General features: G+C 42.2%; 1 protein-coding gene across 1 annotated transcript; it reads right to left on the bottom strand.

Moving 5' to 3' along the window:
- Nucleotides 1-329: 329 nt before the first annotated feature.
- Nucleotides 330-17,598, bottom strand: Psmb1 (proteasome 20S subunit beta 1). Its single transcript, XM_032885141.1, has 6 exons — nt 17,318-17,598; nt 13,809-13,916; nt 12,981-13,062; nt 10,474-10,603; nt 1,712-1,818; nt 330-574 (listed from the first exon to the last, which is right to left on the bottom strand). The coding sequence occupies exons 1-6, from the start codon at nt 17,554-17,556 to the stop codon at nt 389-391; spliced, it is 852 nt and encodes a 283-aa protein (XP_032741032.1). The 5' UTR covers nt 17,557-17,598; the 3' UTR covers nt 330-388.
- Nucleotides 17,599-17,830: the final 232 nt, after the last annotated feature.

Below are 17,830 nucleotides of genomic sequence, written 5' to 3'. Positions count from 1 at the left end.
TACATGTGGCACATGTTCACATAAACACACACATAATGAAAAGTTAATTTCAAGATAAATTAATATATCCAGACAAAGAAAGAGAAATTATTAATGGTTTTATTTTTCATTATACATATACTTGTATGTGGGCATGTGCACGTGCCTGTTGAGGCCAGAAGAGGACACTGTATCCCCTGGAACTCGGTTACAGGTGAGTGCTGGGAATCAAACTTAGATCCTCCACAAGAGCCGTACTTTCTTAATTGATGAGTTATCTCTCCAACCCCCAAGGGAGAAATTCTTCGCAATCTGTCATGCTTAGAGAAGACACGGTGTAAGAAAACGAGTCCTTTACATTTCTTTTTAATAAAACAAACGTGCCACAGCTCCAAACCCTGGCCCCACATCAGTCTTTCCGCAGGGGAACAGTCTCCTCCCTGATGCCCTCTTTGGTCACGATGCAGATCCTGAGGGCGTCTCCAGTGTACACATCCCTCTCGGCTGCAGAAATGAAGACGTCTTTCACCAGCCTCATGGCTCTGTCCAGAGTCAGGGGGACATGCTCCACATTCTGCATATTTTTGAAGCCAACCTGGAGAGACAGAATCTCATATGAAGCATCATGTGACCCTACGACCTAAGAGGCCCCAACCTCCCACCGCATACATCTCCATGTCCCAGGATTTGAACTGGATGTATCAGGATGTCTTCCAGATTCAGGATATTCTAGACCCAGCTCAAACACAACGGAAATGGGGCAAAGCTCCCAATTTCTCAAAAGCACAAAAACATGGAGGCAGATATACTGTAAAAAATAGCAAGGAGGGAAAGGGGGCCAAGACAACCCATTAGTACACAGCTGCATCAGAAAAATGTGGGCAGGGTTATGTAGGAAGAGGGGGCTTCAGCTAAGAAAATGTCTCCATCAATGTGGCCTGCAGGCAAGTCTATGGGATATTTTCCAGATTAATGTTTGATGCTAGAGGACCCAGCCCACTGTGGGCAGGTGGTCACAGCCTGTACAAGGAGCAGGTCGAGCCATCGACAGGTAACAAGCCAGTAAGCAGCATTCCATCCCTCCATGGTCTCTACTTCAGTTCCTGCCTCAACTTCCCTCCATCACAGAGTACAAGCTGTCAAACTGAAGTAAACCCTTTCCTCCCTAAGTTGCTTTTGGTCATGGTACTTTTATAACGGCAGTGAGAAGGCATGAAAGAGAAGAGCGCCAATTGTTCTTAATTAACGTGCGGGATCAGACAGGAGGAGACAGCATTTCAGGAAAAAGAAGAGGCCGAGTGTGCCAGGTGAGGAGAACACAGAGCAGCAGAAAGCAAGGCACAGGAGCCATGAGCAGCACTGAGCGTAACTGAGTGTGGAGGCCGAAAGCATTAGGAGAAAACCCAATAAATGCAGGACTGGATCAAAGTGGTAGCTAAAAAAAAAGGAGGGACAAATTAAAAGTTTGGGAAATTGACTATAACCCAGACACAGTAGGGGAAGGAAGGAGGCATTGTGTGATGGAAGGTAAAGATGGCGGGGGATAGATGAGACTCAACCAATGGCTACAGACAGTCTACAAAGCCATGGGCACGTAGGTAAGCACTAAAGGGCACTGGCAGAAGAGAAAAAAGCAGTTTCAGAAGAGCCCAGCTGCATGTCAGCAGAATGAGAACACGGGAGGTTCCCGTAGCTGCCCATGCTGCCTCAGGCAGAGGCTCCAGCGCATTACCTGGTTGTCGAGCAGCGGCTGCAGCATGGCACTTGCTGAGCCTCCGGCTTTGAAAGAGTCTCTCTGGTAAGAGCCTACTGGGTCAAAGCTGTACACGGCTCCCTTTCCTTAAAGAAGAAAGAGTACATACAGCACTATGAAAGGGAAGTCAGAGTGATGCTGCGTGCTATCTACTTAGCGAAATTTCTGACAAAAGTCAGAACAGACTATTCTTTATGGAATGAGGTCGGAGACAAGAGGTTCACATCTTAGTGACCTAACACTGGTCAACTTGCCTAGAACTAATGTCATTGACAACTGTCTCATATCCATGGACAGGCAGGCCATTCAATCTCACTGGGTAATGATCACAGGCCTTACCTGAAATCCTAACCAAAACCTTCATGCTATTCCTAACAAGTAAGCTTGTAGAGTTTTAGCAGAGGACCGACAGTTTAAATTTTCCTTTTAAGTAATAATGCCAAAGAATTATTGTATGTATTTAGTATTAAATAAGCATACTCTTTACAATACATTGTAAAAAGCCAATGTATTAACTAGTTTTATGTCAACTTGACACAAGCTAGAGTCATCAGAGAGGAGAGAACCTCAACTGAAAGCTGCCTCCCTAAGACTGGCTGTAGGCAGATCTGCAGTGCATTTTCTTAGCGACTGATGCAGGCGGGCCCAGACACTGTGGGTGGTGCTCTTTCTGGGCCAGTGACCCTGGGTCCTATCAGAAAGCAGGCTGAGGAGCAAGCCAGTAAGCAGCACCCTCCATGGCTTCTGTATCAGCTCCAGCTTCCAGGTTCCTACCTTTGAGTTCCATCCTGACTTTGTTCAATGATGAACAACAATATGAAAATGTAAGTTAAATAAACTTTCTTCCCAAACTTAAAACCAAACCAAACCAAAAGTAAACTTTCTTGCTTTTTGGTCATGGTTTCACTGGAGCAATAGAAACCCCAGCTAAAAAACCATGTTTTAGGCTAAGGCAGGAGGACAGTAAATTCATGGCACTCAGGTACAGAATGAGAACCACCCCTGCCAAATACCACCAAACCCTATTTAATGGCAATATTTAATTATTGATTTAATGTTTAATAAAGGGTTTTAGCAAAAACACAAATGTGTACCATTAAAAGCTTTGTTTTGCCCAAAATGATGCAGCTTGCTTTGAAATATTGGAATAAGGAATAACTTAAAAAATAGAGAATGGGAATGTCTACATCATATGTATTAGTATCCATAGGGCCAGAAGAGTCCTTGGGACTGAGTCACAGGCAAGTCTAAGTTACCCACTGTGTGTGCTGGAATCCAAATGGTCCTCTGAGAGCACCAAACACTCTAAATGCTAACCCATCTCTCCAGCCCAAGAGTAACTTGTTTTTGGTAAGAGAAACACAACTCAATACAACAAACCAGCGGTCCCTGCAGACTCCACTGAAATCAAATTGCTTCTTTTGCAGAAGTCATTTGGCATCAGTAGCTGTTCAATGCAAACAGGCCCATACGCATAACACAACAATGATTGTACGTACAGAGCAGGATCTATCCTAAAAGGTAGTTGCATATATACATTTCTTACATATTTGTAAGAAAAAAGTAAACCAAAAGCAACTGGTAAGGAAATCATTTTCCTCACTCTTCACCTTCACAGCCATTGCCAACTATGCCAGTTAGTGATGCCGAGTTCTCACCAATGGGATCAGGCACCGCCACCAAGGATAAAAAGAACCAACCAAAACCAAAACAGGATAAAAACAACCCTGGTGTGCTGCCAGCCTGGCTTGGGTTCTGGTGCATCTTTTGCAAAGAGAACTGCCTTACTAAGCTACTTTGACTTTGTGTATTCTTTGTGAAACACTGAAATTACTGTGTGTTTCTAACAGAAGCAGATATTTCTGCAATATTAAAATAGCAAAAAAACCCAGACATTTTAAAAGTTATTAGAAAGGTGGCACTCACTCACAAAAACACACCACTGCCTAAAAGCTAAAGAAAGCAAATCTTGGAGCCAAACTGCTCCATCCTGCTGTAACTTGTGGTTTCAGTTACTGATCAGGTCAGTACACTCAACTTCCTCAGAGGTTAGAATGCGCTCAGAATGAGTCAGCATTGGTAAGACTGGGGCCAGGGCCAGAAGCTGCTGACTTGAACTGGACCCCCAGAACCTACCTGGTGGCAGGCAAGAACCAGCTTTGGAAAGTTGTCCCCTGACTTTCACAAATCTGCACCATGGCAAACACACCCGACCCAAGGAGCTAACTTTAAAACAGAACTTTAAAATTTTCTACATTTGAGAAAAATTGGAATGTACCATAAGCTTATATATTGCTTCAACTATTATCAAAGAACACGTCACTACTTTATTTAGATAACGTTTTTAAAAACTGCGCACGAGTGTTTTGTTTGCATGCCGTAAGCACACAGCATGTGTGTAGTACCTGATGAGGCCGAGGAAGTCGTAGGACTGATTCCCTTGGGACTTAGGTTACAGACCTTTGTGAGATGTCATATGGGTGCTGGAAACTGAACCCCTGGGTTCTCTGAAAGAGTAGCAAGTGCTAAGCCATCTCTCTAGCCCTTAAAGAGGTCTTTTAAAGACAACTATGGAGTCAAGTGTGGTGACTGCTGTCTGTCACCCCATCAGCTAAGAAGATGGAGTTGGAGGACAACAACAAACTTAAGGTCAGCCTGGGCTACAGAGACCTTAAAAAAAAAATTCTCAAACCCAAACCACAAAAAAATCACAGACCATTTACAAGGTCTGACTTAAGAAATGGCAAGACTGGGGACTAAACCCCTGATGAAACAAGAGATGATCACAGAAGCAGGCCTCTAACTTCAACAGCCGCAGAGAACACTAAGAACAGACTGCAGGGAAAATGTGTCCCATTTTCCCTTCCAGCACACCAAGGGGATTTGAGAACTCCTCTTTCAACTCAGCTCTGATGTACCAGCAATTTATTTTGCAAATATCCCCTTTATCTCTTATTTTCTATTATTTAATTTCTCTTCTTGCATATGTGTCATAATGGTTTTGCTTTTATTTGTATATAATGTGGGGTTTTTTGTTTGTTTGGGTATTTCAAGACAGGTTTTCTCAGTCTAGTCCTAGCAGCTCAGGAACTCCCTCTGTAGACCAGGCTGTCCCCAAAGACAGTATTTTATTCTTTAGCCATACCTCATACACCCTTCCACTTTAACTCCTACATCTTCCTGTCCTTGAGTTTCCCTCTTTTGACGTAATTCTCAATTTCCATAACTTAAACAATCTCTGAGATCTGCAGACCTCAACAGTTCCCTAGCTTTGCCTCCTGGCCACTTCATCCACCTTGAGAATGAATGACTTCAAGGTGACCTAATATTTAATCCTTATCTACTCTACTTCCCTCCCACTCCTAATCTTATTAACTAAAACCCAACAAATATGCTGGGTACTAACAACCCTTGTTTATTTACCTCCAACAGCTACTGACGTCTAAGAAGACACCATTATTAAGTGGCTAGCACAATTGCATAGCAGAAATATCAAACAGTTGTGGCTTCTCTCCCCACATAGTAGCCTACTCGAAATAAGATGGAGCTTACATGAGGAACCCAGAGCTCCTGGTCTAAGGAATTGTTTTCTGAATTATATATTCAAGACTACCATCACTCACATTCCACCTGAATATTCAACTGAAAGAATATAGCTGATAAACAAAATCAGCAAAACATAGACATGGAAAGCACAAAATAACCAAACTAGAAAAATGAACACAACTCCAAAAAATATTAACCCTGTAGCAGTCACATCAGAGTGAGTTAGATGAAATCCAGAAAATTCAAAATACGTTCAAAGGTTCAACAGTTGAATAGAATCAGGAAAGGTTGGAGAGAGTTCAACACTTACTGCTCTAAGTTTGGTTTCCGACACCCACACGGTGGATCACAAATATAGTTCTGGGGGATCTGATGGACTCTACAGCTACCAGACATACATGTGGTACATATGAATATATGTAGACAGTAACATACATAAAATAAATCTTAACAAAGAAATCAAGTAAGTAGTGATGGTTATAAGCAAAGAGGAAGTCAACAAGGGATAGAAATACTGAAGAAAAACTAATGTAAATAAAACACCAGAAACAAATCACAGTAAGTTAATTTAAAAAAAAAACAAAAAACAAAAAACAAAAACCAAACCAGTGGAAAGCCTCAGCACAGAATGGATCACTGAGAGAACAGACCATCTGAGCTTGAAGACAAGGTAGAGAATTCGACAAAGACAATATATAAGAAAGTACTGGGGGCATAATCTTATGCTTGTCTCCAGCATAACTGAGATACTAAGACCAAATCAACTGTTCAGGGTTGCACAGAAGAATTTGTTCTAGTGGCAAAGAAAACATTCTTAAAAGAATTGTAACAGAAAAGTTCCTGGAGTTAAGAAGAAACAGTGGTGCATGCCTTCAATCCCAGAGCTTGGAAGGCAGAGGCAGGTGGATCTCTGAGTTTAAGGCCAGCCTGGTCTAAAGAGGGAGTGCCAAGATAGCCAGGGATATACAGAGAAACCCTATCTTAAGGGGGGGAAAAAACAAAACAAAACCCACCTAGTATCTAGAACAAATAGAGTATACGGAATGTGGTAAGAAAAAAACAGGTAAACCCATCAGACAAAAATCAGATTATTCAACTGAAATTTTGAAAGCTAAGAAGGCTTACTTCAAACTCTTAAAAGGTAAGAAAACTATACCCAACCCCTGTCCTACTACCTAAAAGCCAGTTAAGTCGTTGGAGATTTTAGCAGACTTGGTGACCTAGGCTGAGTGGACAGGAAAGAACAGAAGCATGAATCAGAAACAGAAAACTGACCAACAAAAAGCTGCAGCTGTAAGCCTAGAAGACTAAAGATCACTCATCCTGAGGTATATGGAAACTGTAATGTATTATGTGTATGTATGAAATTATCACAGAACTAAGGTATTAAAAATTATAGTAGTAATAATAGCACACTAGAATATTGTTTAGGACTGCTGAAGGAAGAGCCCTAAATTAACACCCCATTAGAATTAAGAACACCAATATAAAATACAGAATACAAGAATTAAAAAAAAAGAAAGAAAAAGAAATGCAGAGAACATAGAACTCCTAATAAAGCAACAAAAGTAACGAAAACAATTTTAAAAAACTTAAAGACACTAGAAATAAAAGTAACAATGGAATTTAAAAAATAAACGGGGGGGGGCATTTTTCACCATCGCAGGCTATTTGATCACACTGGGCTGTTTACTGGAAACACCTGTTTCTAGTGCGGTGCGGCTCAGCCTTAGCACACACCTTTAATCCCAAACAATAAAGGTAAAGTTAGCTTTAGAAGGAAGCACCCATATTTGAAAATGATGTCAGTGAGTGGCAGAAAAGGAACGAGTAAGATTTGACAGATTAGGATATGCTAACTCTCATGAGAACAGAGGAGAGAGAGATGACTTCAGAGAGCAGTGCAGAAAGAGAAGACAGTTTTACTGGGACAGTTGTACAGAAGAGAACAAGGCAGAGACACAGGTGAGGACAGAACAAGCCAGAGAAGGAGGAGCCAGAAGATTAAAACATTGCCAAAGTTACTATGAGGTCAAGCAGAGCACTTCAGTCAGCAGCTGAGAGAAGCCAGTTTGAATTAGCGTGGAGTGTTGAGCCAGCCAGAGTTCAGAAAGAATAGGAAGGGTGAGTTTATTCAGCAACAAGTCTCAGATGCTGAAAACATTCTAGGCCTAGGCTAGATGCTTCCAGGACTAAGACTAAGTTAGCAGACAGAGGTAGCAACCTTCTAACATCAAGAGAATAAAGTTACTTTTGTACCGGACAAAAAGATGGACTATCCACAAGCAACAAGTAAGAATGAGGAACAAATAAGCTGCAATTGTGGAGAAAATCAGGACAGACACGAGAGGACGACGAGGACAAGGAAACAGTGAAGAGGATCAATCTGAGAGTCACCGTGAAGTGTCAGAACCAAGCAAAAGGACCCAGCAGAGATCCAAAACAGCATCCCACCCCCACCAGACCAGGGGAAAGGCATACACCACCAAAGCAAACATAGAAAGAAAGCATGAAAAATGGACTCAAAACAAGGGACACGGCAAAGGACTTGTTTGTGATGGTCAGAACAATCCAGGGAGGCACCATGTATCAGGCTCAGAGGAGCCATCCACCCTGGAAAGAGGAAAGGCAGGGGTAAAATGTATTAGCCCTGAGCCAAAGTCTTCAGCTGCACCCACATTCCATCCCCAGAGCCCCTTGCTGTGACTCAGGTAGGAAAAGACAGATCAGTCTCATAGACTGATTTCTCTTTAGAGGTGCTATTAAAAAAAATTAGATACTGGTCGTATAATTTTTATAATTTAAATTACTTGTTTGACAATTTTATACATAGATATAATGCACTGTTTTTACACCCCACCCCCCACCCCAAAGACTAACTTTTCTTAAGTCTTAGCTCCAAACTTAAAACAACGAATATCTGGACTGGAGAGATGGCTCAGTGGTTAAGACTGTGTACTTAGTGCTCTTCAGAAGACGGAAGTTAGGATTCCTAGCACCTGCTGGGTAGCTCCCGGCAGTGTCTAATAAACAGCAGCTCTGACACATCCGGTCTCTGAAGGCACTGTACATGCATATCACACTCCCACACACAATGAAAAGGGCAAAGGGCTTCTGAAGATTGAGTTTTCATTATGTGTATTTATATGGGTGGAAAGATTGCGAGGTGGTGGTGACTACAAAGGAACTGTTTTCTGGACACTGAAGGGCACTTCCACACAGAAACTCACAGCAGTTGTCATTTGTATACAAGACCTGAGCAAGCTCAAGCCAAACAAGCATCCCAGCATAGAGAAGTGGACAAAAAGTACATAGTACATTGGTAGAGGGAGTCAGTTTTAAGGCTGTGTCCCCTAGCAAGCTAACCACATTCTAGTGGAGGCCAAACATCCAAGAGTATGAGTAACAAAGACTGTACTTGCTGGTTTAAAGATGAGAACAAAGAGGATAGGCAGTTGGGTGGTAAGGAAATTAGGGAGTGGTGTATCTGGAAGGAATAGAGGAGGTGGGTGATTATGATCAAAATACACTGCACAAAATTCTCCAGGAACTAATAAAACATGAGACGGGGGAGCAAATACAGACACACAAAACCTTTCGTTGTTTTGTTTTTTGGGATTCCTCTACAGAGCCCTAGCTGCTCTGGAACCTGTAGACTAGGTTAGCCTCCTCTACATAGCCCTAGCTGCTCTGGAACCTGTAGACTAGGTTAGCCTCCTCTACATAGCCCTAGCTGTTCTGGAACCTATAGACTAGGTTAGCCTCCTCTACATAGCCCTAGCTGCTCTGGAACCTGTAGACTAGGTTAGCCTCCTCTACATAGCCCTAGCTGCTCTGGAACCTGTAGACTAGGTTAGCCTCAGACTCAGAGTCTTCTGCCTTTAAGTGCTGTGATCCCATGTGCCACCAGATCCAGCCTAAGTCTTAAAAAAATATATCCTATCTTACTCTGACAGAATAAAACAAAAGATACATACCCTGAGAGCACTATAGGTACTAACTAACCCAAGTCACCTTTGTTTTTGGAGTCAAGGTCTTTAATAGTCCATGAAAGATACAATCCTGTTTTAGCTGCCAAGTGCTGTGGTTATAGGCACATATTACCATACTACATTTTTAAAAAAACAAAAAACAAAAACAAACGAACAAAAAAACCAGATTTATTTCTATTTTATGAGTCTATATCTTTTGCCTGAATGTGCAGTAATTAGCTGAGCTGCCTGGAAATGTGTCACTCAACTCAACCATCTACCTACAAGGGACATTCTCCAACCTGTTGAACTATCTGCAGGCTTTAAGTGTGCTCCAGGTTTACAGCTTTGGTGATGTAGCTGCCTTTGAGCCATTTCTGTTCCCGTAAGTAACCCCTCCCACAGTTCTGCAAGTAATCGCAATAAAACTCATTGGTTCACCACAATGGACTCGGCGATAACTATACTTTGGTCTGTTGTGGACTACCCATGTGGGTGAGTAGATGCTTGTGTTATCTTCCCAGGAAAATCTGTTACACATCAGTATGAGCACCACATGCACACCTAATATCCTCAGAGGTCAGATCAGATCCCCAGAGGGCATCAGACCCCCTGGGACTGGAGTGACAAATGGTTGTGAGACACCATGATGGTTCTGGGAACTAAATTCAGGTCTTGTGCAGGAGTGATAATTGCTCTTAACCATGAGTTCCTCCAGCCCCAGAAATTCCTTTTCAAGAACTTTTTGAGGGGACTGGAGAGACAGCTTGGCAGTTAAGAGCAGTGGCTACTCTTCTTCCAGAGGACTTGGGTACAATTCCCAGAACCCACATGGCAGCCCACAACTGCCTGTAACTCTTATCTCCAGGGGATCCCACACCCTCACAGACATACATGCAGGCAAAACACCAATGCACATAAAATATATATATATTTTTTAAAAAAAGAACTATTTGAATTAACTATGTTATGTAAACTGTAAGATGAACGATACTAACTTTCAACAAATCCCAGATCCCAAGATCCTAAACAGATAACTAACAGGTCACCAGGTACCATACACAGTACCTGCTGTGTGCCTCTGAATGGTATTTATCTCTTAGCTTCAGTTTGTTCTACTTTCATGATCAAAAGCAAAGCTGCTGGACTAGATAGCTCAACTCCAGGCAGAAGCACACACTTATGAAATAACACTTTGACGTCTGCCAGAAAGCAAGATGTTACCTTCTTCATCAAGTCCTCCAATGATGTTGTAGACATAGTAAGGGAAGAAACGCCGTGAGTACAGGATGGTAGACAGCATTGCGGCAATCGCCCCTGTTGTCATGGCCTTGTTATTGGAATGCTTGTACATCTTCGTGGTTTTTGAGTAGGTTTTAGGGGCAGGGCACAGGAGGGAGACATAACAAAGAAGCAACAGGGAGATTCAGTAGAGACAAAAATCTGTCAACCTTCAATAACAATCAGTACATACTACAGGTATTCCTTACTGAAACACAAAAGCTTATTTCTTTTATGGCCAAATAATACAATGTTACTAACATAAACTAATATTTTATTACATATATTTCAGGTGGTCAGTAGCACGTCTTTCAGATCAGAAACATTTCCTGGAAAAAAGGAGCAAGGATGTGAATGAATCTGACCCATGCAAGGAAAGCTAAAACCAGTAAGATTCATGAGGGCCTTCGTCAAGGTTATACAAACAGTAAACAATTGCTGAGAAGATGTATCACTCAGCTGCCTGTATGTTGATGGGAGGGATTTCAAGGGAAGCAGCCTTCCTGAAGTGTCATCTAGGCTGGATGAGCGTATGGTGATGCAGCTGCGTTCAGGTGCTTATGCTCCATTAAGAAAGGCCTCACCCACCAGCTCCTCTCTAAACCAATGAACTCATTGTTTGTAGAGTTATTACTCTGGTCTGTAGTGCTTCTCTACCTTGAGCAAATAGACAGTTATCCCAGCATTAAAGAAATGAGTTTGTGACCAGCCTGGTCTACACATCAAACTCCAGGACAGTCATGACTACATACAGACCCTGTCTCAAAACAAATAGTTTTTAAGGGGAAGAATGTCAAGAAGGTTGGTTTAAAGAACCTCTTATCTTCATCTCTTCCTTCAGGCACTACTAATTCAACAACATAATATGCAGGGCATGTGAGGTAATATAAAGTGAGCCTGGGGAAGGTGTTCCAAATGCATCTGTTCCTGCACTATGCACCCCAATGATAGCAGCACCAGGAGCCTGACCTGCTACATGCTACTGCAAATAAAAATTTCCTCAGGTATAGCCAGGTTGTTTATGCTGCCTTCTCAATCCAACTTGGCAGCTGGACAGAAGTGAAATGGCCCTTGAGTTTAAAATATTTATGACCTGGTTTCTTACAAACAGAAACCAGTTGACTGCATCATTTGGGGTCCTGCTTTTTTTAACTCCTGGACAAACAAATCATTGAGGGGCAGCAGTCTTGTTTCTCAAATTGTCTACCAAGAAAACAGTATAAAACATGACCATAATACGGACTGGAGAGATGGCTCAGCAGAGCACTTGACGCAAACCTAGGTTTGGTTCCTAGCACCTCCATGGCAGCTGACAACTGCTTACAGACTGTTCTAAGGGATCTGGCACCATTTTCTAACCTCCTTAAGTACCAGGCATGCCCATGGTGTACAAACATTTTTGTAGACCAAACCCCCATACACATAAGATAAATAAATGAAATGATTAGGCTAAAAGTTTCCACAAAAAATGTAAGCATAAAATGAGTTAAGTTCACCATTTTTGTTGTTGTTTATTGAGACGGGGTTTCTCTGTGTAATAGCCCCCATGGCTGCACTAGAGCTCACTCTGAAGACCAGGTTGGCCTCAAACTCAGAGATCTGCCTGCCCATCTCTCGATTGGGATTAGAAGTGTGTACCACCACACCTGGCTGAGTTGTTTGGTCCCATGGCAAGCATTTCTAAAACAAAGCCTAAGTACTGTAAGTCAAGGTCAGAGCATGGAACAATTACAAAAAGCTGTATGATTAGAGACAGACAAACGCAGAATAATTTCTAAGATAAGTAAAATATGAATTAGAAGGCATGATATATCTGCTAATAAATGTAATAATTTTCTGAAGCTTTCAATACTAAATGTTCTAAAATACTGTGAAATAATTTCTACACAGCCCCATAGCAAGTCCAAGTAAACATTTCATGACTATGTGATGTATCCCCTTAAGTTACCGAAGTGGCCACCCTTAGTCCCCAAAATGTCCCTATCACACTATCCCTACTACAGAAGCCTGTGTCACACCATCCCTACTACAGAAGCCCGTGTCACACCATCCCTACTACAGAAGCCTGCCAAATGATGGGCTGCCGCCCCGCATCATATTCCAGAACAGTTTTTCCTCTCTGTGCTGTCTACTAGAGTGGAAAGCTGTGGAGCAGGAAAGGTCAGCAGACAGGTCAGCAGACGTGCCCCATCTAGCAGGTGCCCAGGCTATCTTCTGCCATACAGATCTGACACACGTCAGAAGGAGATGCTTCAGAAGAGCCCTGACAAGGCACAGGTTTAGCAGGCTGAACTAGCTGCAGTTCCCTGCTACCTGAATGACCTCAATAGCCAGTGTTGGTCCTGCTCTAGTTCTAGGATATGCTAACTCACCTGCTAACTTGCTCTCTCCCTCAATGCAGCTGTCCTGTGAACTGTTTCAACATGGCAGACATGTTCAAGAGCACCTACCTTTAATCTTGCTTCAATAATCTTTGTCAAGGTGAGACAATCTCCATGAAAGCCACTGCAGCCAATTACTGTTTTGTCTGTTCTGTAAAAAGCCAATTTCAGGAAAATGAGTTGATAAAGCAAGGCTCACAAACTGACAACTAGTCAGTGCTTTTGAGGCATGGGAGCAGACATACCGACATCTCCTTATACCAAATTCATTTTTGGTGGGCCATAGACTATGACTAGGCTAAGGAAAATAGGGTGACTATTTTACAATCTGGGGCTGGAGAAGGTGAAGCATGGTGCAACCCAAGGGTCATATAGAAGCTTCATAAACTGACTGCTTCTACAGATATATGGACATATGACTAACAGTCTAATTCTAATTTCCTTATGAAAGAACAGTTAATACGTTAGAAAAATTGGGTAGCTGGGAACAAGGAAGACAAGACTTCACTGCTTCTTATGGTAGATGTGGGCCATGCTTAGAACCCACACACAGCTAAGCTGTTTTCCTCGTTTTCTATTCCTTATCGCTTGAAACCTCTATGGAGAAAACTCAAGTCTTGTGGTTGCATTTCCATTTCCATTCTAGAATAACAGTTTTGTGATTAGCCACTGAAGAGATTGTCCCAGCTGCCACCAGAAAGGGAAGTGAGATGTCTTTATGAGTATTTCCTTATGAGCTGGAAAGATACTCAATGGGTAAGAGCACTGGCTGTTCTTCCACATGACCTAGGTGGGTTCAATTCCTAGTACCCACATTATATGCAAACATATGTACGAGCAAAACAAACATGTACTTAAAATAAATCTTATTAAAAAATGAAAGAGAGATTTACTTACAGTTTGTAACATTTGGGGCTATCTCGGGTATGAATTGAAAACCCTTCACTCAACCGAGTGTCTGAAGCAACGATGGAAAAATCTTCTCCAGCAATTGCCAATACAGTACTGATGGAGGGAGGGAGGGAGGGAGGGGTGGGGAGAGGGAGAGAGAGAGCGAACATTAATTCTTCAAGGTAGTAATTCTGTCCCTTCAAATAGTAGTCTTCACTTCAAAGAGTGTGTCCTACAGGCCCTATCTGGGTAAATTTACTAGACATAAAGGCCTAATTCAAACGAAAGACAAAAGATTGGAGGAAAGGATTCCTGACTACATGTCATCCTGAAAAATCCCTAACCCAGAGTCTACTAGAGCCTTCCCCATTAAGCAGTTATAAGCCAGTGGGCAAATAAACTTCTGAAAGGCCTCAATTTTCTGATATGTAACACAGAATGTAAAATGGGACATACTGTTCCAGTACCTCACTGAGATAATAGGAAAGATACCAATCATACCTTCATCACTAAAGAACAAAAATATTCATGTAAGCAAACACTGGTATTACCAAACAAGCTGTTTGTAGTCTTGAAGACCAGATATAAATAACAGTCCTACAAGCAAGTCAGTTCAGACCAGAAGGACTATCTCTATTTCCTCACATGAGAGGTGCAAGACTGCGTTATTAAATGAATGGTGTCTAGAGCAGTCTCCTCTCAACCAAAATATCCCTTGTCGGGTAGGAGGTTCATGAAACTCCTAAGGTAAATACTTGAGGGAAACCAATTTATATCCAGGGGAAACTCATGAGATTTTTGGAGCACCCCCACCCCCATCCCCTCAGCCCCACCCCTGCCACACACACCTATGCACACCTTGAACTCTGGCATTTGAAGGGGAAAGGCAATCTCTGTGAATTCTAGGCCAGCTGGGTTACATAATGAGACGCTGTCTTAACTGTTGGGGGAGGAGATTCTGACCAGCCAAGATATAAGAAGACATTTTTCCTACTTGTGGGCTACCTACAAGTTGTACAGAAATCCAGAGCCACAGCTTTTACAAGTTGTCAACTCTACTGGGGTAAACTTTTTTATGATACAGTTGATTCTGGGTCATCCTTGCTTCTCTAAATATCTCTTAACCCATGTTCCTATCGTAGTAATCCCAATAAAAATTGATTAGTTCTCCAAATTAAACTTTAGCCAAGGGGTTGGGATTTAGCTCAGGGGTAGAGCGCTTGCCTAGAGGGGGCAAGGCCCTGGGTTCGGGCCCCAGCTCCGAAAAAAAAAAAAAAAAAAAAAAAAAAAAACTTTAGCCAATCACAGAGCAGGTGTGTATGTGTCTTCCCAGGAAAAGTGGTCATACCATAGTCAAAAAACAAGATTTTCTTTTTCTTCCTGTACAATTTCTGTTAACTTGCTGAAGAGCCCCAGAGAAAAAACACAAAAGTAGAACCTAGATATTAATGTTTTCCCAAGCAAATTACCTAACTTCTAAAAACTTCAATTTCCTTAAAATATATGAGATTACTTAACAGTAACCATCTCATGTTAGCGTGCTGACAGGATTAAAGGAGTTAACTATAAAGTGCACCTGACATTCGCCTGTTCTTCTAGGAAGTGAACAATAACCATGGTAAAATACAGTGGGACTGCACTATGTGATAACTAAGTACCTGGACACTGGAATTACTCATGCCACTTATTACCTGTGTGACTTTTAAATCTTCATGTTCAAACTGATGGTAATTACGGTATTGTTGTGTTACACAGGGTGTGAGAATTAAACACACAAGTTACATAGAGTACCTAACATATTTCCTTCTTGGAAATAAACATCCAGAAAACATTACCTACTATTTTTACTGAGGCAAGTTTTGTACTAAAATTCCAAAGCAAAAAAGAATGGCATTCCAAATACCTATGAACAGCAACAGAAGGAAAAAAGAAGTATCACCACAGGCCACTCAGGCAACTTAATTAAGGTGGTCATTTTTGTGTAACCAGAGACATAATCCTCATGTGATGGACTGTGCCAAGCTAGAGTTTAGAATTTTAGCAAGGAGTCCTGAAGGTTACAAAGAACAAGAATGAGAATGCTCCATTTGCAAAGTGAGGTTTTAAGACAATTCTGACAATAGTACAGCATGTGAAATGGGACACAAATACTGCTCCAATACAAGTGGTGAAACAGAAGGGAGAAAGGATGACAGGGGAAGAAGGACAAATTCAAACACAATACCACTGTGTGCAACCAAGGTTTTACTACTCCCTAAATGTGCTTAGTGAGGAAAACAACATACCCCACCCCTTTAAACTGACCCAAGCAGGGTGATGACATACATCATCACAAGGGGTCCGTTCAAGGAAGGAGTAGCAGTAACTACCTCGCTTATTTTGTTTACTAACTTGAGTTATGTTGAGAACTGAAAATGCAGTTAGAAATGGTTTTACAAAGAGGCCAGAACTGAGGGGACTTTTGAGAAATAAAGTTACAGAAACAGACTTGGGAATTATGTTCCCAGGGATGAGGCAAGTAAAGGTCTAAAGTAACAAAACCTGGAAGCTACAAAGAGAAATTAATATACTGTAGAATCAGAAGCTGCATGAAGGGCTAGTTGCAATAAATGCTAAAAAGGTATGAAAGAGAAAGGAGAAAGGTTATTTAACAGGCAGGTTTAAGTAACTATGAACAAGGTGACAGATAAGAACTGTGAGTTAAAAAGTGAATCGTGAGTACTGCATTCGAAACACCTTGAAATTATATTAACACACCTTACGATGTAAGTACTTAGTGTTCACGTGCAGAGTTAAGCAACTGGAAAAGCAAACCGAAACTGGACAAGGCTGAGAACGCTATGAACTGAAAACTGGTTCTAATTCACACCAGCTCTATGACCTGGGCTGTTTAAAATGCCAAGAGCCAAGAACTAAGACTATAAAATATTCACTTAACTGCTTGAAATTTACAAAAAAAGAGTAACCACCTTGAGTCTTCCCCAACCTATAAAGTAGCTCAAATAACTGAAAGGACCATCCTTTCGAATAAAACGGATGATTAAAATGCACAAGTAATTTGAGAGTAAAAATAAACACACACAAAGGGTCCGACTGTCTAAGGCTGGGGATGCAGCTCAGTAGAAACTTGCCCAGCAGACTACGTCTCTCAAGAGTAGAACAACCTTAACTTTTCATCCCTGAAATTAGGTCTGGCTAATTATGTTATTTTCCTTTTAATATAATAAATGATCAGACGACTCAGCGATAATAAACAGCTACTCGTCTAACAATCAAGACAATTCATAACTTCATGTTCACGCGCTGGCTTTAGAAACGTGTTCAAGCCCTACCAAACGATAGCCCGTAGAGCTAAGAGTTAAAGTGGGGCCCGCCCTGCTGAAGCAAACGGCACCAAGGGCGTTCATGCACAACTCTGGAGTGCCGGGCAGCAGGCTACATCTCCGCCATTCCCACACCCGCCCGCAGCGACCCCAGGCTCAACCAAGATGAGCGCAGCACACCCAGGATTTTACCCTCCGTTGAAGGCATAAGGCGAGAAACGCATCTGCACAGGGCCGGCGGAGCCCTGAGGCCCCATTACCAGCTCTCGATCCGGGTCCCGGTAAGCGGCAGTGGAAAGCATCGCGCCTAACTCCTGCTGTCTCACGGCAAAATGGCCGCTGGGACCGGTCCACTTCCGCCTCCCTCGCCCCGCCCCCTTGGGCTCCTCTAGCCTGTACTCGTCGCTGCTCTTGGAGGTCCACGCCTGCATCCAACTACCGCACAACCCGGATCTGCGGATTCTGAGAGACCTGTTTTATAATCCCAAGAAAACATTTGGATTTACTCATGGCGGATAGAAAATTAAAAGTCTGACTATACCAACAAATTAACCCAATTACAGAGTAACGACAACTCGGATGTCACATTGGTGAAGTGGCATAGCGTTTGGGAAGGGTTAGTGGTTCCTGCTGCATTCAAGGCCTGAGAATCGGGATGCATAGTCAACTGTGTGGTGTATGCAGCCATGAGACCCAGGAAGCAAT

Source organism: Rattus rattus, chromosome 14 (genome assembly GCF_011064425.1).
Source record: "Rattus rattus isolate New Zealand chromosome 14, Rrattus_CSIRO_v1, whole genome shotgun sequence".
NCBI lineage: Eukaryota > Metazoa > Chordata > Mammalia > Rodentia > Muridae > Rattus > Rattus rattus.
The sequence above is the reverse complement of the archived record's forward strand: the minus strand, read 5'-3'. Positions and strand labels throughout refer to the sequence as shown.